Below are 22,479 nucleotides of genomic sequence, written 5' to 3'. Positions count from 1 at the left end.
GGGGTTACATAGTGAATTTAGAGTTTAGTGTTTCTAGTGTCAAAGCAGGTTTTCAGTATTAAGTTCATGTAAATACCTCTGCCACAGAAGTTACAAAATAATGAAAATGCCTGATAAAACCCAGATTGGGCTGAATTTGTTCTTGAATATAAACTTGGATTTCCCACAACTCTGTAGCTATGCTCCATTGGTTTTGGGGCTGGGGAAGAAAAGAGAATTAGCCTCCTACTTGCTAAGGTATATTTCTTCAGGTCAATTGAAACATTTGCCTTATTTGCACAAAATGACGGATACATTAAGAAATAAGCTTTGAAGAGTCCTTCATACTTTTGTATAAATAGGCTCAATAAGATTTTTTTCGGTTACTTTCCTACTATACATTTTAAATGAGGGGACTCGGATTTAATGAAGGTTTCGGCGGTGTTTGCTCTTGTTGATTATTTGCATAACATCAAAGGTAAATCTCTGCTGAAGCTGCTAGTGCAAAACCAGTGCAAAATTAGGCCTCTGTAACTTTGATCCCTACTGTGCAAGTCCCAAATCAACCATTGCTAAATGTTTGAGCTTCATTTTGTACACCCTAATTTCTTCCCTCCCCATACAGAAAGTAGTGGAGAAACTAAATTAGAGTCTTAGGCCTGGATTACCCCATCCTGTGGAAAAGCCAAAGGAAAAGTTGATGAAAAAAGCTGGAGCCATGTCTGACAGTTTGTAAACTTGTGAATCTTAAGCATCTGCAACAAAAGCAGAACAAAGCCATGTGCCTCCTGAGCAAACCCCTGGGACCTTCCCCATGCTGCTCTCCTCCCCCAGAGGAGCTGACAATCTTGTTGGGCTCCAGGGCAAGGTGGGGTGGCAGTTCTGAGCTCTTGGAAGGGTCAGAGGTGGGGCAGCCAACCCTCAGTGCCGCTTGGCCTCATGGTGCTCTGATGGTGATTTTAAAGCGCCCAGGGCACCAGCTGCTACCAGTCCTGAAGTAGCAGCGGCTGGGAGCCCTGGGCCCTTTTGAATCATTGGGCCCTGGAGCAACTGCACCCTTTTCCTCCCCCACTCACCATTTGCAGGCCTAGGTTCCCCCTTCCTGAAAGTTGTGTTGTCATTAGCGACTCTTTCCATCCTGCAGCTATGTATCATCCGCTTCTCCAAGGTGGTTCCAAACCATGGTTAAATCGGCTCCATTCTAAAGAGCAGTAATTCAGTACAGCTGTTTGATTGGCGCACTGTAGGCACACAAACTTGTACTTCCAGCAGGTCCGGACTCGAATCACTTGCAGGGAGTATGGTGGGTCGATCACACCCCATCCTGGAGAATGCTCAATTCAGCGTTTGTGAAGGAATTCCACAGATGTGGCAAGGACAAGCACTTTATGGTGCCATACCCATCTCCAATGGCAAAATTCAAATTCAAGACAGGAAAAGGGAAAGCAATTTGCTTCTTATAAGAGGGGTGTACTGTCAAGATTTGAGAATGCCAGGTGTTCCTGCAGTAGCTATTGGCGAGGGTAACACTGACTCAGACACAGCTAGTCACGAGTGCCTGGGGGTGGTGGCAGGGTGTGTGTGTGTGTGTGTGTGGCGGGGTGTGTGTGTGTGGCGGGGTGTGTGTGTGTGTGTGTGTGTGTGTGTGTGTGTGTGTGTGTGTGTTGCGGGGAGCTTATAGCTATCAGGACTGGCATGTCCTGGCCGAGGTTTATGAAGCTATGCCTGCAGACTCCAGAGGAATATGCATGGGTGAACATAATTCCCAAAAAGTGAAGCTTCTAAGAAAGGATAGGCAGCCAAAAATGAAGAAACCAGAAGGCATTCTGACACAGAATCAGCAATTCAGGTAGCCATAGATTACAAAAAAAAAGCTCGAGGAACAAGCTCAAGATAGCACAGGAGAAAATGGGTAGATTTTTAAGCACAAGTAAAAAGAGGTTAAAATAGACTGGGAATGAGAGAAGGATTTTCAAAAGTACAAAATTCAGGCCCAGCTCTGCTACTGTGGACGTCAGAGGTACAACTGCTGTTGACTGCAACGAGAACAGAGAGAGGCCATCACTGAAGTTCTGTGAATCCAGACTTTGGAGTGCAAGCAAAAAGCGCTGTGGCAAACAGATTAAGGAACAATAAAACTGCAGTTGGAACACACGTTTGTATTGCCAGTACAGCAGAGCACAGACAGAACCAGGAAGACCAATGTTTCCTCTCTTCTGTGGTGGGTCATTGAGAGGTGACAAAAAAACCCACATGTTTTTCATGAGACTGCCAACTGCTAACAAGTCTGGTAACAGTAAAAGATCTCTGGACAGATTTCTTGATGCTACTCATAGAAGGGTCTATCCCTTCTTGTTGATCAGTGTGTGTGTCCACTCCTCCCCATGTGTTGCTGCTACTGCCAGATGAGTAAAGGTGGGCTGTGTCTACACTGGCCACTTATTCCGGAAAAGCATCCGCTTTGCCAGAATAACTTGCCAGCTGTCTACATTGGCCGCTTGCTTTTCCGGAAAAGCAATGACGATCTACTGTAAAATTGTCAGTGTTTTTCCGGAAAAACTATGCTGCTCCCATTCGGGCAAAAGTCCTTTTCCAGAAAAACTGTTATGGAAAAGGGCCAGTGTAGACAGCACAGTAGTCTTTTCCGCAAAAAAGCCCCGATCGCGAAAATGACAATTGGGGCTTTTTTCCAGGAAAGTGCGTCTACATTGGCCATGGATGCTTTTCCGGAAAAAGTGCTTTTCCGGAAAAGCAACCTGCCAATGTAGACGCGCTTTTTCCGGAAATACTTATAACGGAAAACTGTTCCATTTTAAGCATTTCCGGAAAAGGGTGCCAGTGTAGCCGTAGCCGTGGTGTGTAATAGAGCCATGACTCACTGCCAAGACTCCTCTTGCTGGTCATTCAGGGAATCTGCTCTTCAGCCTCCGAGTGCCTTCTGCTGGCTGGTGTCTCGCCCTTGGTTACCTGTCTCCTGCACTGTAGTTTCCCTGGGAGATGGTGGAACACATGGTTTTCTTTCTTAAAGGAGCAGTAAGGTAAACTACAGAGCCCACTCTTCCTAGAACTCCCAGAGCCATCTTCACCTGCAGGTTGGCTCAGAGATGTTCCACTCTGCGGGCTCTGCTTTGTCTATTCTCCCATCTACTTCTCCCCATGGCTCAGCAGGGAATATTTGTTATCTTTGTACACAATGTACTGTGTGTATTGCAGAGTTATAAAGGGAGGCTGGTCATACTATTTTGGAGGGAGCGGGTAACTATTCCAGTTCATCATTGCCCTGCTGCACCTAGTGTGGTCCTTTATGCCATATCAGAATGGCAACATTTACCCTCTCCCCTTTACATTAATGCAAATGACCATAACTACACAAGGGGCAAGACATTGGCGAATCAGGCTCAATGAGTCAGACTAGAACCTGCCTCACTCATGATGGCTGTGTCTACACTGGTCACTTATTCCGGAAAAGCAGCCACTTTTCTGGAATAACTTGCCAGCTGTCTACACTGGCCGCTTGCTTTTCAGGAAAAGCAATGACGATCTAATGTAAAATCATCATTGTTTTTCCAGAAAAACTATGCTGCTCCCGTTCGGGCAAAAGTCCTTTTCCGGAAAAACGGTTCCGGAAAAGAGCCAGTATAGACAGCCCAGTAGTCTTTTCCGCAAAAAAGCCCTGATCGCGAAAATGACGATCGGGGCTTTTTTTTGCGGAAAAACGCGTCTACATTGGCACGGACGCTTTTTCGGAAAAAGGGCTTTTCCGGAAAAGCATCCTGCTGATGTAGACACGCTTTTTCTGGAAATACTTATAACGGAAAACTGTTCCGTTTTAAGCATTTCCGGAAAAGAGTGCCAATGTAGACGTAGCCGATCAGTTTAGGAAAATTAGGTTACCTTTGGTTCACCCTCAGCTCCATTTTCTCTACTCCCAAGTATTTTTTCTGGTTCTCAAATCATTTACAATCTCTCCTTTCAGTCAGAATAATGCAGGCAGGGGGTAAGAAAAACAAATACTGCTGGCTTTAGCTGTGTGAACAATCCAAGCCATTATGACTGGGGAGGCAGTAATAATCGCAGCTTTGTTGTCTCTCTGATCAGCTGTGGAAAAAAGCATCAGATACAGAGATTTCTTTCATTCATCTCTTGGGCTTCTTTTGTGGGGAATGATCATTCAGGGATATGCTCTTCAAGTTTGAAAGAAGTATGAAGGAATCTGAGCTCCTGATAATAATAATTACAATTTATGATGACAGGACAGGTACCAGAAGATTGGAGAAGGGCTAACGTATTGCCCATCTTGAGGGAGGGGAGGAGCCAGGCAACTATAGACCATTGAGCTTGACTTTGATACCTAGGAAGCGTCCACAGCAATGTATAAATAATTCAATTTGTGATTATCTGGAGGATGATGGAGTAACTACTAATAGCTAGCGAGGATTTAATAAGAACAAATCATGCCAAACTAGCTCCTTTGACAAGATAACTGGTTTGGTGGGTAGGGGGAATGTGGTGGTATCCCTGGACTTTAGCAGGGCTTTTGGCACAGTCCCACATGACATTCAGATAAGCTGGAGAAATGCAGGCTTAGCAGAACTGCCATTAAGTGGATACATAATTGGTTAAACAACTGCAAACAAAGAGCAGCTATCAGTGGAATGATGTATTGGAGGGAGGTCTCAAGTGGGGCTCCCCAGAAATCTTTTCTGGATCCAGTGTTATTTAACATCTTTATTAATGACCTGGATGTGGGTATAGAGTGCATGCTGATCAAATCTGCAGATGAGACAAAGTTGCAGCGGGTGTCAGGGGTTGCAAACACTGTGGAGGAGGGAGCTAAAATTCAAAGGGTTCTTGATAAATTGGAGACCTAGGCTATAAACAACAAAATGAAATTCAACAAAGACAAATGTAAGGTGTTGCACTTAGGGAAGAAAAACCAAATGCATATACACTGTATGGTGGATAATTGGTGTGGCAACAGCATTGCCATCAGTGGCCAGTTATCGGTGTAACTGCTCCAGTGCAGACCCACACTGTAGACACATGAAGCTGCTGCAATTGGAATGTGGACTACTGCAGTTTAACTTTGATTTCAACCTTGTCACCCTTTTATCTGGAGCTCCAAAATAGTCTCTTAACGACTTTAAAACCACGTCTTTACCCATTCTTTCATTCTCAAGTGCCATTGTGTAGTAAAAACTAGGGCTGTGTCCAGACTCAGGGGTTTTTTCGGGAAAAGTAGCCTTTTTCCGAAAAAACTTCCCCTGCGTCCAGACTCAAGCCGCGTTCTTTCGAAATTAAATCGAAAGAATGCGGCTTTTCTTTCGATGGCGGTAAACCTCATTTCACGAGGAAGAACGCCTTCTTTCGAAAGTTCGTCTTTCGAAAGAAGGCGTTCTTCAATGTAAATAGGGCTTCTTCGAAAGAGAGCATCCAGACTCACTGGATGCTTTCTTTCGAAAAAGCAAGCCGCTTTTTCGAAAGTTCAACGTGCAGTCTAGACGCTCTCTTTCGAAAGAGGCTCTTTCGAAAGAGGCTTGCAGTCTAGACATAGCCTAGGTGTGCTTCTTCCCCCCATTGCTTAAGCTCGAAACAGCACGTATCATTTAGCTGATTGCGCATGCCTTAGAAGCTGCTAAATTTTCTGCTAGCTCTTTTCATATAAGGGAACTAAGTAACTTGCAGCAACCAATCATGTTGCGACACGCTCACCAGAAGGAATGTGAAATCTACAAAAGTTTCAGCTCAGGCGCTGCTCAAGGTCGATCTTGCCTTGAGCACAGAGCTCCTCTGTCAACCTTGTTTGCAAACACTAAAATGGAGTTGGATCCAGCCTGAAGTGTGACTCTCATCTTGAGGCAAATTGGACTAGCCTCCAGGGAATGAAACTAGCAATTTATGCAACAATTGCGCTTCTCATTTTTGTCTAGAAGCAGAATTGAAGAAATTCCTTTAAAACAACCCATTTCCCTGTATTTCCAGCATGGCCAGAAGCAAGACATACCTGAAATCTCACAAGAAAGCTTGTACTCCTGGGCTATGTCTACACAGTGACGTTCTTGCGCGAAAACGGCCACTCTTGCACAAAAACTTGCCACCTGTCTACACTGGTCACTTGTTCTTGCGCAAGTAAACTGATGTCATACTGTAGAAAATCAGGGCTTCTTGTGCAAGAACTCTGATGCTCCCTCTCAGGAATAAGCTCTCCTGAGCAAGAGCTCTTCCAGAAGAGGCCAGTGTAAACAGGCAACGTGAATTTCTTACGCAAGAAGCCCCTATGGTTAAAATGGCTATCAGAGCTTTCTTGCGCAAGAGAGCGTCTACAATGGCATGGATGCTCTTGCGCAAAAGCACATCTCTTGTGCAAAAGCACATGCCAGCGTAGATGCTCTCTTCTGGAAGAGTTTTTCCAGAAGAACTCTTCCGCAAAAGAGTTCTTGCGTGAGAAGCTGCCAGTGTAGACGTAGCCTTGAGGTTTTTCAGCCCATGCTTGGTTATCCTTCTCCTCTAATCTTACCCAAACTGCCAGGCCTACTAAAGTTTTCCCATCACTATACAGTTCTTTATTTTCCTGGTTTCTTGCAGGGGTGTGGGGAATTATAATGTATCATTTTTAGTTGCTGTATGAATCCTGTAAATGTCTTATTCCCTTTCTTTATTTATAAACGTCCTCCTCTCTTATCTGATCAAGCACAGCAGGATACCAGAAGTCCAGACTCCCAAACTTTATTCTCAGTTCTCCCACTGGGCGACTTTTGAAAAATCAATTTATTTCTCCAAGCCTCAGTTTCCCTATGTGGACAACTGAAGTAAGCATTCTCAACTACCCTGCTGGGGAATTGTGAGGATTCATTCATGCTCCAAGAACTGCAGAGGAAAAGCATTATAGAAACGTAGAACTATTGTGAGTCACCACAAGATCTTCTCTCCAACATTAGGAATAAAACCAACTCCTGTTTTTTTCCTGTTCTTGTTATCGCTTTGAGAACGTTAATTAAAATTGTCAGAGAATTGGATTTGTTTGTGGTTGTCATTAATTATCAACAAAGCTTGCCTTGTTTTTGCAGTACTGAATGCTTTTCATATTTTTGATGCTATCACTACTTCCTCCGGATACAGAACAGCATGCTCTGACCATCTTTTTATATTGTGATGTAGTCTGAAATACCCTGCTTAAGAAGGTACTACAAATGATGGCCTTACCAAGCACAGAGAGCAAACAGAGCACACCTATCAACTTAAATCGCTTCTTTCTTCTAGCAGGATGATAACGGAAGCATTAGGGGGTTCCATTGACGTTTTCACGAGTTAAGCATTTCTTAGGCAGATTAATGAAACAGAGGAATTTGGTTCTGTGTTCTTGTCAGCTACATTACAGCACAGATAGGTGCTTGGGATTTCCAAGACACTTATGTGAAGTAGGAAGGTTCTAAACCCTCAGGTCCAACAAATTAATTGCATTTACTCAATCATGTGATTCCACCTCATGACTTTCATAAACTGACCTAAGAGGCTGAGTCAGAACTGGTCCTCTTTCATTTTTGTGCCAAAAACTTAGTTCATACTTTAATGTAGTTCAGTCTTTTTTCTCCCGAGATGGCAGATGATGTTGCTATTAGTGCTAGCTGTAGTGGTTGTCTTCTGATAAGGATATTTTTACCCCTGAGAACCGACGTGAGCTTCCACAAAATTCTTTCCATATAAGCCATCCAACACCCAACAGTAACATTTTTGAGTCACTCACCACTGAAACTGGGTTAGAACCAGTGACTTGCAATTGTAGTGTGTGTTTTGAATAGTGGTTTATTTAGTGCTACCCTCAATAGGATTCATCTCCAGAGGAAAACGTGCCTCAGGTACCACCTCTGATGGGCCAAACTATAACTGTTATTTCTAGATTTCCCTCTTCAACCAAACACCTTTTTTCAGTTGACGTTTACTAATTAATCACAGCATACCTCCTTGGACTTGCCCAGAAAAGATTTAAACACACAAGCTTAAGGAGTTTTAGAGAGCAAACAAGTCTCTTTTGCCAGCTCCCAGACAACTAGAGCCTGCATCCTGTCACTCTGCAGGCACACCCAGATTTAATTACAGTAAACTGAAGCAAAATGCAGGACAATGTAGTCTCTACCACTAGTAAACTGAAGAGCACTTTCCCATGCTGTTTCAATTTCAGACTGTTCTGAGTTACCGCCAACCAATAGAAATACACAAAAAGTAAATGTGCTACATTCAAAAGGAGAGGTACAAAGATACCTGCATGGGAGTCATTATGCCAGTACAGGATGAACCTTTCTAGTCCAGAACTCTCTGGTCCAGAAACATCTGTCATCTGGAATTATTTTAGTTAGCTGGATGTCCACTTTTCATGGGTGTGGCCAAGTTTCCTGTGGTCCTATAAAGTTTGTGTATAGCCACCAACCCTGGCTTCAGTGTTCTTTGCTGTTAGAGGACATTTAAGGCTAAATTAGAGCTAACTAACAGCCCAGTAAGCAGTGGAAGTGTTGGTAATGTTGCTAGACAATATTCAACTTCTGTGGTCCGGAAAATTCTCTAGTTTGGAACTGGTCAGGTTCTGAGGGTTCTGTACTAGAGAGGTTCAACCTGTACTTGTATTATGCCTTGAACTATGCCCTGCGTGAACAGGGTGGGTGAGGAACAGATTTTCAAGCACGCTCTGTACTAGCCTAACTTTGCCCTTGTGGAAGTGGATGGATTTTTCACCCAGACTTCAGTGGGAGCAGAGAGTAGCTAAAGGGATAGAGAATAAGACAGAAAATATCTTATTGCCTCTGTATAAAACCATGGTACACCCACATCTTGAATACTGCATAGAGATGTGGTTGCCTCATCTCAAAAAAAGATATATTGGCATTAGAAAAGGTTCAGAAAAGGGCAAAAAAAAAATGATTAGGGGTTTGGAACACGTCCCATATGAAGAGAGATTAAAAAGATTTGGACCTTTAAACTTAGAAAAGAGGAGGCTAAAGGGGGATATGATAGAGGTCTATAAAATCATGACTGGTGTGGAAAAAGTGAATAAGGAAAAGTTATTTACACATTCCTACCATATAAGAACTAGGGGTTACCAAATGAAATTAATAGGCCGTAGCTTTAAAACAAACAGAAGGAAGTTTTTCTTCACTCAGCACACAGTCAATCTGTGGAACTCCTTGCCAGAGGATATGGTGAAAGTTAGGACTTCAACAGGGTTCAAAAAAGAGCTAGATAGATTCATGGAGGTTAGGTCCATCAATGGCTATTAGCCGGGATGGGTAGGAATGGTGTCCCTAGCCTCTGTTTGTCTGAAAATGGGTGACAGGGAGGAATCACATGAGGATTACTTGTTGTGTTTCCTCCTTCTGGGGCATCTGGCATTGGCCACTGTCGGCAGACAGGATACTAGGCTAGATGGACTGTTGGTCTGACCCAGTATGGCTGTTCTTATGTAAATCTGAGAGCATTTGAAAATCCTAGCCTCCGTGTTTACAGAGTCAGAGTGAGATAAATGATCTTGTAGTTAACAAAAACTGCTGCACTTTCTTGCCCAGCTTCCACCTACTGATTAAGGCAGTTCAGAATTAAGTGTAATAATTAAATTCGGGACTATAATAATAGAATCATAGGATAATATAAACTGGAAGGACTGTTGAGAGATCATCAAGTCTGATACATTGTACTCAGGGCAGGACCAAGCACCATCTACCATCAATGACAGATGTCTGTCTAACTTGCTCTTAAAAATCTCCAGTAGATGGAGATTCCACAATTTCTCTAGGCAATTATTCCTGTGGGTAACCACCATGACAATTAGGAAGATTTTCCTAATGTACAATCTAAATTTCTCTTGCAACAGTTTGAGCCCATTACTTCTTCTCTTATCATCAGAGGGAAGGAGAATCATTTTTCTCCCTTCTCCTTGTAACAAACTTTAAGGTACTTGAAAGCTGCTATTTTGTTCCCTCTCAGTCTTCTCTTCTCCAGACTAAACAAACCCAGTTCCTTCCATCTTCCCTCACTGGTGACGTTTTCTAGATTTTTAATATTTTTTGTTGCTCTTCTGGACCTTTTCTGATTTCTCCACATCTTTCCTGAAATGTGGTGCCCAGAACTGGACACTACTCCATCTGAGGCCTAATCAGCAGAGTAGAGCAGAAGAATTACTTTTTGTGACTTGCTTACTCCTATTAATGAATTCAGAATGATGCTTTTGTTCTTGTTTGTGTTTTGCAACAATGCCATACTGTTGACCCCTATTTAGCTTGTGGTCCACTGTGACCCCTAGATTCCTTTTTGCAATACTCCTTCCTAGGCAGTCACTTCTCATTTTGTAAGTGTGAAACTAATGGTTCCTCCCTAAGTGGAGTACTTTGCATTTGTCCTTATTAAATTTCATTCCATTTACCTCTGACTATTTCTCCAGTGTGACCAGATCATTTTTAATTATGACCCTATCCTCCAAAGCACTTGGAATCCCTCTTGTAATATTGTACAAGAACTATAACACAGCAAGCACCAAATTCACACACGGCTGTGGGATTTTTTAAAGAGAAAGTAAGCAGAGAATGAATTAAAATCTTCCACAAGCCACTTCCCGTCTCCCTTTCCCCTCAAAATACTCCATAGCAAAAGTGGTCTTCATCACTTAAGCAGTGTCTAGCTATGCTGATACCAATGTGGTTGTAGTTTGCCTTATCTGTTGCAGCAAAAATTATAGTGAAGACTGTGGAAAAGTAGTTTCCCTGAAGGTTTTTCAGTTTCTGAATTTGCAGTTTGCTTTGCACCCTTGATTTATCTGAAAGTGAATTAGAAAAGCAGCGACTTTGCTAAATCTGACATGTTCAAGAACACAAAATGCTGGATATTCTTAAAGGAATTATTTCACTTGGATGAGCTAATGCCTGGGTAGCTTTTAACTTTTCTGCACACTGAGCTTTTGACATATTTCTTCAAAGAAGTCTAGTTCTAGTATAACAATTGGAGGAGAGAGTTTTTCTCTCTTCCCAACTGGGACCATTGCAATATAAAATCTCATGTTTTAAAATAAACCTGAAATTGGATTTAAAAACAAACAACTGCCTCTTGCATGACAAGTTTTTTCACTCAACTTTGATCAGATCTACTACCAGTATTTAGTGGCTGATCCAAATTCCCTTCAGGTTAATGAGATATTTACACTGACAGGGGGAAAAGCCTTAGGTGCTGTACCCCTCAAAGCCACAAATGTGTAGCATTGGCCTTTTGGGCCTCTCGTGTTATTTGATAGTTCCAGGAAACATTAATAATCAAACCCATGCTAAAGACTCTAAAGAAACACCAAGTGTCAACTTCTGACTTTCATCACTTCCTCTGCACAGCATCAGGCTCTGCTGAGCTTATATTTTATCTTAGCCCAGCTGAACTTGCACAACACATTTCATAGCTTCCCATACAAATTTCTCACGCCAGGACCACAATTATTCCAGGAAGGGAGAGTAGGGAAATGACACGAAGAAAGCTGGAGTAATTTACTAGAAATGAAACACTGCCTAATGCAGAGGTGGGCAAATACCAGCCTGTGGGCCAGATCTAGTGCACCAAGGTTAGCCCCTGATGGGCCCTAACACCACCATATTTAACTGTGCCTTTGCAGGTACCGGGGATGGCTGCCAAGGAGAGCTGTGATCTTCTGTACCTGTGGAGGTGCAGGTACATACAGGCAGTCCCCAGGTTACGTACAAGATAGGGACTGTAGGTTTGTTCTTAAGTTGAATTTGTACGTAAGTCGGAACTGGTGTCCAGATTCAGCTGCTGCTGAAACTGACCAGCGGCTGACTACAGGAAGCCCGAGGCAGAGTTGCTCTGCCCCGGGTCTTCCTGGAATCAGCCGCTGATCAGTTTCAACAGGCTGAATCTGGACGCCTGCGACAGAGCAGCTGGGGCGCTGCCGGGTAGGTCCCTGCAGCGCTGCACCTCGGTGCTGCAGGGACCAACCTGGCAGCACCCCAGCTGCTCTACCCAGGTGTCCCCAAATCAGCCGCTGCTGAAACTGAACAGCGGCTGATTCCAGGAAGCCCCGGGCAGAGCAACTCTGCCTCGGGCTTCCTGTAGTCTGCCGCTGGTCAGTTTCAGCAGCAGCTGACTTGGGGATGCCTGGGGCAGAGCAGCTGAAACTGACCAGCAGCGGCTGAATCAGGATGCCTGGGGCAGAGCAGCTGGGGTGCTGCCGGGTTGGTCCAGTAGCGCCGAGGAGCGGCGCTGCGGGACCAACCGGCAGCGCCCCAGCTGCTCTACCACAGACGTCCGCGAGAAAAGCCTGGTCTTCTGGGGGGTGGGGGCGCACTAGCTGCACCCCCCCCCCCCCAGCAGACCAGGGAGATGCGGACGGTGGGACTGAGACGCGCCGCGGTCCCGCCGTCTGCATCCTCCGCGGCTTTGCCCGATTTAACTTGCCGCGTGTAGACCCTTCCCTCGAATTAACTGTTACTCCTCATTGCACGACGGACTACCGTGTCTACACGCGGCAAGTTAAATCGGGCGACCGGCATTTTAAAATGGCGACCGGCTGCGAATATGCTAATCAAGCGTGGGATATTTAAATCCCGTGCTTCATTAGCAACTTCGGTATGCTTCATTTGCCTCCCTAGTCCGAACTAGGGGGCATGTGTAGACACACCCATATAGTTTAGTTCAATCCCAGCATCATGACTCAACAGATTTGATCTCAGTAATGTATAAGTCTGAGCAATGAGTTAGAACACCAGAGTTGTGTAGGATGAAGGTAGCTTTAGGTCTAAAACCAGTAATGCATTTTGCACTTGAAAATAAAGGAGGAACATACAGCAGACTGGGGGAAGGGATGGCAACATATTGGAAATTATTTATATGTTTTAGCACTAAGTGCCAAGGACCTTAACTTAATGCCAGCTGGCAAACCTAAAGAACCGTGGGAGGTCTTTTGTCTCTAGGTTGCACAGTCCAATCCAGGTCTGGCCTATGTGAAATGCCCATAGATTCCATCTAGCATCCACTGTACAAGTGTCAGCCACGCAGAAACCATTGGCACCGTAATAGTGGTCTCAGTGAAGAGGCCAATGATTGAATGGGGGCATGGAGCATGCACTCTCCCCTTATGCTGAAAGATGGTCTTTCCACATCAGTTCTGAGACACTGACAGGATATTGTGGGGAAGCTTTGGGGTTATTCCCCCTGCTGTGGGTAATGGAGTTCAGTCTCTAAGGTGGCTAATCTGGTCTCTTTCATCGGTACTAAATTCACATGACATGTCTTTCATTTATTCTTTACAAGCACTACTTTGTGTGGACAGCAGCATCAGTCTGCTTCCTCCTGAAAAGCAAATACCTTTTTTCACTGAGCGTGCACTCTTCATGTGTGTGAGTGAGGCTGATCATGGCTTTTAAAGCAGCCTCGCTCTTCTGAGGAATGGTTCTTACATTGGCTTTAACTGCTGCACATTGCCTAGCCTGGCAGGAGGGGAGGGGAGAGGGCAGGGGGAAATTACTCTCCAGGAGGATGTCTTTAAATGCTTTTAAACTTGCGTGAGTAGCAGCTTTTCCCCTTTCAGAAAAGAATGAACTAAGCTGTGAAGACCCTACAGGGTTAAATAATGCAGCAGTTCCAGAAGAAAAAACAACCATCTTTAAAAATAATGCCCAAGGTGGTGGCTACCCACCCCCACAGGCTTTCAGAGCTCTCCCACAGCGAAGGGCAATATTTGTGGGGGCGCAGAAGGGACAAGATTGTTTCTTAGACAACGGCATTCCTGCGATCGTGATTGTCTCCTTTAAAAGTGAAGTCCTTTTGAGTGCATTTAAAATGAATGTAGGTAGGCCCACCAATGAGGGAGGAGGGGCAATTTCCCTGGGACCTGGTGATTCAAGAGGGTCCAAGGCTCCCAGACCACCATCCCTGTTATGCCAGCAGCTGGGCAGTCAGAGCTCCGAGGCTTTTAAATTGCCACTAGAGCCCCAGGTGGTACACTCAGGCAGTTCTGTTATTCCTCCTGGGACGCTAAATCGAGATAGCACGTCTACATTAGGGAAACCTGCCTCGGACTAATTTTGAGGCTTCCCTGCAGTGTAGATGTGCTATTTTGAAATAAGCTATTTCAGAATAACTATTCCGGAATAGCTTATTCCGAAATAATTGTGCAGTGTAAACGTAGCCTAAGGATGCTAGAGGTGAAACACGGCAGAGGGAACTGGGTTCCCCCAATGATACTGATGGGAGGAACTGGGGCCCCACATTTTCTGGTGCCCTCTGCAATGCATATTTTGTGTAAATCTAGAGATGGCCCTGGACCCAGTTCTGTGAAGTGATAAGTACTTTGTACAAGGCTCTGTGCATGATCCACTCCATGAGCCCAATCCTGTGCCCATTGAGATCAATGGTAAAACTCTCATTGACTTTTATGTGAGCAGCATAATGCCCAAAGTTGAGGGTGCTCGGCCTGATTATAAACAGACCAACCCTTTGTAAAGTGCTTTGGAATAGTTTGTGATGAGGGATGCACTAACACCACTGACACTTTAGCACAGAAGAAGAGCTGTTTAATATGGGACCAGAGTCACAATACAAGGCTTTGCTGTGCTAGGCTGAATTCTCAATGCAGTAAAACAGATAAATATCCCCATAATATTTATGGAGTCATCTGTGGTTAAGAATGAGGAAATGTCATTTTTTATTTATTCTAGCCTTTAAGCTTCTCAAGGCATCTATTGTTCACTTGAAAGTCACCAGGCTGACCTACGACCTCATCGTGCAAGGGTGCTGAACAATTCCTGGTAGCGCAGAGTACCTGCAACTCCCATTAATGGATCTTATGCCTATGGTATTATAATACACAGGCAAAGGACTGATCTATTAAAAGCAATGGACGCTGAGAAAGCTCAGCATCCTGCAAGACTGGGCCCTAGGTCTATATAGCAATTATCAAGTAAATAAAAGTGCCTCCGGGAGCTTAAGGTGGAGATGAAAGCAAACACATGACAAAGATGACACACACAGTTCTCAAGGTGCTTTCTCCTTGATAAAAATACAAGACACCAGCTTTAGAATGAGAAGTGTTTTCTTTGTCACAGTTTTCATGTAATCTAGACTTGGAGCTCCTTGAGGTGCTGGTTAATTATGTAAAAATTGTTCAATGAGTATATGTAGGGTTGTTGGGTTTCTCTTTCTTTAACACAATAATGCCTTGAGCACTGATACAGCCGAACCGTTACACCGCACCATGAAAATGCTATGACACAGACTCGCAGGCCCCATGCTCTCTTGTCTCTGTATGGTCCCTGGGAGGAGCCCTCTTCATCGTGACACCCCTTCTTGGGAGTCACAGTCTCCTTGGAGTTAAGCCCTGTGCCCCAGCACTTCCTGGAACTGCACCTCTCTGAGCCTTCAGCATGAGTGTCTCTTATAGGGTTGCCAGATGGTTTCAACAAAAATACTGGACACACTTGACATGACATCACAATCTACTTTACATCTGATTTAGAAAATACCGGACATTTATATTTTCTTGTTTATATTTTCTCAATTTGTTTCCCGAACAGAAAGCTAAAATATTAGACTGTCTGGTTCAAAACCGGACACCTGGCAACCCTAGTCTATTACCATGGCTCCCTCAAGAGTCCACATGTTCTGGACCTCAAGGACCTGCATGTCCAGAGGAGACAATGAAACCCCAATTTGCAGCCTGCAGTGACTGGCAGCCTGTGTAAAACAGAAGGATTTATGGAAGGTCTAAACATAGCACAGGAAAATTATTAGGGCTCTCAAGCCTGGCAAGTCTCAGTCGTAATGGGCTCTGGCTGTTCTTTGTCTCCAGTCCAGAATAGGGATGTTAGATAGCCAGTAATAGAATAGTCGACTAACCACATGAATTCTTAGCAGTTAGTTGACTATTCTTTAGTCCTCAGGGGCGAAGCTGGCAGCCAGTGCGCTCTGGCTCCACTCCTGGAGAACCCCCTTTCACCCCACACTGTTGCCTCCGTATCAGAAGCAGAAGCGCGGGGTCTCAGGCAGGAGCCAGTCTGCGAGGGGAGCCAGTTTAAAAAACAGCTCCCCTTGCAGACCAGCTGCCTGCTGCCCTGCACTGCTGCCTCTGTACAGAGGCAGCAGTGTGAGGTGGCAACAACCCCTGTCTGCAGTAGTCTGAGTTCCTCACAGACAGAGGCTGCTGGGGGGAGAGAGGAGGAGACAGGGGAGGCTGCCATGAAGGCCCTGTCTGTGGGGAGCTTGGAGCTCCCTGACAGAGACAGCAGTGCGGGCAGGGGACAGGCAGAACTGTGGAGTCTGTGCTCCCCCCAGTACCGGGTCCTGCTTCTCCTCACCTTGCTGCCTCTGATACGGGGAGTAGTCACCTAGATTAACTGATGAGTCTAGGCTTATCGGTTAATTGGATCGTTGACTACTCATTTACATTCTTACTCCAGAAGTCCCCTCCTTCCAGCCAACCATGTGTTATCACCTATCTCCAGAACTACTATTCTGTCCTTGTCTTCTTTCCTCGGTAAAGACATCATTTGGGCCCTCTCTCTTCCATCCTTTGTGCCTCACTGGTCAGAACTGGCTGCAGCTGCCTTCCTGATCACTGGGCACTCTCTCCTCAGTTCCTTTGTCCTCCCACTGACCAGAATTGGTTGGTTTGCCTCTGGGTCACTGGTTGCCAAGTTCCACAGCATCCAGACTGTTGTCTGTGGTCCAGCTGCTAGGCAAGTGTCCCCCTCCCCCGGTCCCCTGTAACAGTAAACACCCTCTCCTATCACCTCGTTAAATCACCAGCACACAGGGAAACTGAGTTACTCACACTCTTTGTGTAAACCATTAGGAAAATAAGAAAATCCCCCACTTCATCACATCAGCACAACATGCACAGTTAATAAATACAAACTTTTGGAAATTCTTACGTATTTCCATAGCACACTGTGACCATGCCCTGCTGTGGCACCCTCTATTGGCCTTAGAAAGACCACTCTTCAGTCCTCCCGTCGGGTTTCCCTTCTGGGTCCTATTCACGGAGCTCTTGCAATCACGCCTGTCGCGGCGATCGCCGCTATCGTCAACTGCCCCACTCACGGAGCATCAGTTCCTGAATTCCCTGTTGCCAGTATTGGCAGCTGTTGGCGATTGGGAGAGGGGGGCCCTGGGCCCATCCTCACTCAGGAGCTCCAGCCCAGGGCCCTAAGGACAGGGACTGCTTTCGTCCTGTCCGGCTGACGGGGCTCCTATCCGAAATACATCAGCCCGCGGATTTCAACCAGTTGTCCTGCCCTGGGCTGCTTCCTCTCCCCACTCTCTCAGCCTCTCGGCGTCACTCGGTCCTCCACCAAGAACTCTGGTGGCACAGCTTAACTCTCCGGCCACGTTAAGGCGCCTCGTTGGCTTACTCGCTGTTGCCATTCTATCTTCCTCCCATTCTTCTCATCTTGCTCCTGCCTCTCTCCTGGTCCCTCTCACTCTCCTTTCCTTGTGACATCTCCCCATCCACTTTTTAAATCCCCCGCTCCTCTTCTCACCCCTGACGTCAGTTCCAGGCAGGCAACGTCATGCCGTGCATCCCCCCATACTCCTCGCCTCTCCTCCTCCCGGCATGCCCCAGCTCGTCTGCGCTGCAGTTCTAACGGCACGGGTCTATGCTGTTCCAGCCCCCTCTCTCCCCTGCTTTCTCATGCCGCGGCTTGCGCTCACCGCGGCTCCCGCGGTGTGAGGCTGTTCGCGTGGCGCGTGAGCACCAGGCGCAAGGCTGGTACTTAAACCCTAGTGCTGTGAACAGGGCAGCTGCTGAGGGGTTTGGAGTGCGGGGCGGTGATGCCCCATCACACACACCTATACATTCCAACTGATTTTGTGGGCTCCAGAGAGGTCGGCTCAGCCAAAAAAGGTTATTTGTATTTATTTCTAGCATTATTTATTATTATAAGTTTAGGGCTTTTTAATAATACAGGCAGTTGAAATAGGCGAGTCCCTATGGAAGATATTCAGGAGCTTTTGTACTTGTTTATCATGTACTCTTCAATGATCCTCAAGAAAATTAGATCTGATACCTTTAAGGCAAATTCAGAACTGATGCAAAAAGGTACACAGCTCCCACAACGATCCTAGTTGTTGCATCTGCTGACACCAGAACAGAATTTCATCTTTAATGTGAGAGAGTTTAGTTTATTTGCTACTTTCAGACCTCTGTGTTTTTCCTGGTCTTTTCATTTCATAGGGTATGTCTACACTACTCCGCTAGTTCGAACTAGCGGGGTAATGTATGCATACCGCACTTGCTAATGAAGCCCGGGATTTGAATTTCCCGGGCTTCATTAGCATAAGCGGGGAGCCGCCATTTTTAAATCCCCGCTGCTTCGAACCCCGTGCAGCGCGGCTACACGGGGCTCGAACTAGGTAGTTCGGACTAGGTTCCTATTCCGAACTACCATTACTCCTCGTGAAACGAGGTGTACCGGTAGTTCGGAATAGGCACCCTAGTCCGAACTACCTAGTTCGAGCCCCGCGTAGCCGCGCTGCACGGGGTTCGAAGCAGCGGGGATTTAAAAATGGCGGCTCCCCGCTTATGCTAATGAAGCCCGGGAAATTCAAATCCCGGGCTTCATTAGCAAGTGCGGTATGCATACATTACCCTCCTAGTTCGAACTAGGAGGGTAGTGTAGACATACCCATAGTGACTGCAATGAAAAAGGCCATTATGTCTCCCATTTAATATCCCAGAAAGACATTTAACAAACTACCCTTTCGTATTTTATTTTTGCATTTCAGGGTGCAGCGGCTGGCCTTGGCTATGTTGGGGGATATGTTATTAGCACCTACAAGAATTATGACAGCTTCGTGCAGGACAAGTACACCATGCTTCCAGCAGTGATCATCATCTGTGTGGCTCTCGTGATGTTTATCATTGGGCTGATTGGCTGCTGTGCCACTCTCCGGGAGTCACGTGTCGGGCTTGGACTTGTAAGTATTGCGCATTCAGGCAGGATCCAATTCAGATCATGTCCCTAAAGCAGCTAAATGCGGTGCTGGGAACAGGCAAGCTCCACTGCAGTGCACTAGTTCTACTGCAGATGACGCAACACTTCATTAAGCAGCCTAAGGTAGGAACTACAGCCCGTACACAGTGGGGGGTGTAAATGGTGCAAATAAACCTCCCTCCCCCCATGATCCCTCATGGTCTGCCATGGGGCTGATTCCAGCCTGCCAGGGGAAAGCAGAGGCGGCACATAGCTCCAGCCTCCCTCACCCTGTGCTCTGGTTGGCCGGGAGAAGGCTGGGCCTGATTTCCCCCTCACCCAGGAGCCGAGGACGAAGATGGGCCTCATTGCTGGGATGGATGGGAATCAGCCCCAGCCTTCCCCCAGCCAGCTGGAGCATGGGGGAGGGATGCTTGGGCAGTGTACCGCTCCTGCCTTCCTCCAGTCGTCCGGAGCATGCTTACTTGGGGGATCATGAAGGGGGGGTGCGTTCGCACCCTAGCAGGCCACATTTACAAAAAATGCACCTCCCTCACAGAAATTCCTGTGTGCAGGCCTGTACTACAATGACAGGGCTGTAAGCCACTTTGCAGGCACAGAAAGAAAGCTTGGAACGTGGTAAGTTGGGGGAGCCCAGAGCAGTGCTGCATGGAATGTAGATAGCCTTTTATTTCACAGCTATTGGGTTTTAGTCCATTTGCTCTGCTTCAACAAAGCAGCTTTTAAGAACCTAATTGTTGTCCAAGTCTACACTTAAATGGTTCGTGATATTGGTTTGGAGTGTAATTTTTAATAACATTTTTACACCAGGAACAATCTTAGCATAGACATCGTTAAACCAGCCAGTCTTGCTTATTTTGACTGAAGAGCTGTACTGTAAAAGCATTCTTTGGGTAGGCTGGATAGTAGTGGTTTGATGGACAAGATCTAGTGCAGACGAGATCTTTATTCTGAGCTTGTGCAGACGAGATCTTTATTCTGAGCTTGTAATAAAACCTGGAACCAGGCACTTTTTAGATGGTTTGGAGTTTTTGTGTAAATGATTTCCACAGGTCTGGTGCTAATTTCTGAAGCTAAGAACCAATCTGACGTCATAAATACCTGCTGCACTGCTAAAGACCCTGCTGGGATACAGAGCCCGGCACGACATCGAGGATGAGGGATTGGTTAATATTGGACAAAGGCACAGAGAACAAACCTCCATTCGTATTAAAAATGCAATGGGATCCTCATTGTCCACACAACACAAAGGAAGAACTTGGAGGGGTTTTTTTAAGGCATCAGAGAGTTTCTCAGAGTAAATGATGTGGAATTTTGTTCTATTTTTGAAAGAACCCTACTAGGATCTGAACCTCTGGTTTGCAAGAGCTTGGCGTATTTAAGTTTAAGGCATAGGTCACTAATGCAGCTGTGTAGCCCAATCTCTGTGACATCACAGTGCACTAAAACATCTTTGTTGTCTTGCAATATTAATGCATCACAAGATGTTGATATTCTGTCTAATATAACAAATCAGAGGCTCATTAAACACTCAGTGTGGCTGGGTCCCCCGGGCAGCAGGGTGGCCTAGTGGTTAGGTCCCGGTGTTAGCTGGTGGCCTGGGGTGTAGGACTTCCAGCCGCTTATCAGCGTCTGTTCCTTCAGTTTGGGGCATGGCCCCAAGAGTCCAATTTCCCCCTTCTCAGTGGGGTTTCTTTCTGGTTTTCCCCCTTTGCACCAGGGGGAGGGGGTGCAGCCGACCCAGCAGATAGTTCTGGCACAGGTCCTGCGGACGGCAGAACCAGCTCCTGCCTCTTCGCTGGTCAGCCCCTAACTGAGCCAGGTTTCCTTCTTTTATTCTCCCTCCAGGCCTGGCATTGGCTGCAGGTAAAACGGGGTGGGGCTTATTGGGCAAAAAGGCCTTGTTCAGCCCCTGCACTGATAGGCCCTCTTCTCATTCCCTCACACTCAGTAATATTTGTTTGGAAGACATGGGACAGACTCACAGAAGCTGGGGCTGTCTTCAAGATTTGGGGAGGAGAGACAACTCTATTATTAATTTTCAAACTGGATCCGCATACAAACTTTCATGGGGACTGTGGTTCTTGGATGCACAAAGGGCCTGTAACCTGCTTCCTGAAGTTGTTTTTTCCACCTGCTAATTCATGCCTCATTTTTTAGGAGTAGACCTAAATTGAGCCTCATCTTATGACTGACAGTTGTGATAAAATGGATCGCTTTAGTTCATAATCTTTCCACCATCCTGCCACTCCTCTTATGATGGTGTACACAATGCACTAGTAATAGTACTTACCACTTTTTTCCCGTAGATCCTGAAGAATTTTGCAAAAGTGTGTATGTATTGTTGTCCCCATATTACAAAGGGGAGATTGAATCCCAGAGTTGTGAAGTGACTTGCTCAAAGTGACAAAGCAAATCAATAGCAGAGACAGGTGTAGGATATACAGGTATCTTCCCCATCCCCTAGTTCAGTGCCCTGACCGTTCTAGCAGTCATGTTGCAAGGCAGAGGATGTGATCACCAAGATGTGCCTAGTTTCTTTTTTGCTTTATGGACTCTTCGTTCATAAGCTTTTCCTGTGTGAGTGAAAACAAAACTACCTCAAATTCAAACATGTGAGCAGCACTCTCAGTAAAGTTTGCGAACATGAGCTGTGGTGTAAGATTACTTGAAAGTTACATAGAAGTGCCTGTACTTGTAAAGAGGAAATAGTAATGGTTACTTAGCTTTCAGTTCCTCTGTAACAAGTTCAATGGTCTCACAAAACTGACAAGTTATATACTAGCCCCAGAGGACATCTGATGAGACCAATATGTCACTAAATCCAGTGTCTTATCTCTGGTAGTGCCCAGTGCTTGTTGATTAACAGGAAGGTGAACCTGTCAATAGCTTCAAGTAGGACACAAATTAGATATTTGAAGTGGAAACACACAGAAACCTGTTGGGGAACATTTTAACTTGCCCGGGGAACTCATTAATGGATCTAAAAGTGATTATACTCTTACAAAGCAACTTAAAAAAACAGCTGGAGAGAGAAGCTGTGGAACTTGCCTTCATATGCAAATTGGACACATTTGACTAAGGTTTGAACAAAAACTTGAACTGGATGGGGTGTTATATTCAACACCCAAACTGGCATCAGAAGCAAAGTATTGGGCACTTACAGCCCCCTCTATTAGGCTATGTCTACACTGCAGAGCTTTTCCGAGATACCTCCGGCATCCCGGAAAAGCTATACTACATCCAAGGAACGTGTCCACATTTTCGGAACAATTTCTGAAAAAGCGGATGTGTTCTTTTGCCATCCCTGTAATCCTCATTGTATGAGGAAGAAGGGATGTGTCGAAAGATGAGGTTTGTCCGAAATTTGGCCCCGTGTAGACGGGCCAAATTTCGGAAAAGCCTCTTCCGAAAGAAAAGCTGTTCTGTTGTCGTGCTCCTGCTCAGGCCATTGCAAATGGCTGTTTGCATCAGGCTACATCTTCCTGTTAAAAAACGAAAAAGGTAGCTGCCTAGCCCATTCAGATCT

General features: G+C 45.6%; 1 protein-coding gene across 1 annotated transcript in view; it reads left to right on the top strand.

Moving 5' to 3' along the window:
• The window catches only part of LOC102454270 (tetraspanin-36-like), a 47,222-nt gene that overhangs the window by 12,166 nt on the left and 12,577 nt on the right, over positions 1 to 22,479 (top strand). The window contains exon 2 of the mRNA XM_006136732.4: positions 18,742 to 18,933. Within this exon, the coding sequence (XP_006136794.1) occupies positions 18,742 to 18,933 (192 nt within the window). The remainder of the gene's footprint in view (positions 1 to 18,741; positions 18,934 to 22,479) is intronic.

This window comes from Pelodiscus sinensis, chromosome 6 (assembly GCF_049634645.1).
Source record: "Pelodiscus sinensis isolate JC-2024 chromosome 6, ASM4963464v1, whole genome shotgun sequence".
NCBI lineage: Eukaryota > Metazoa > Chordata > Testudines > Trionychidae > Pelodiscus > Pelodiscus sinensis.
This window is presented reverse-complemented; position numbering and strand designations above follow the sequence as displayed.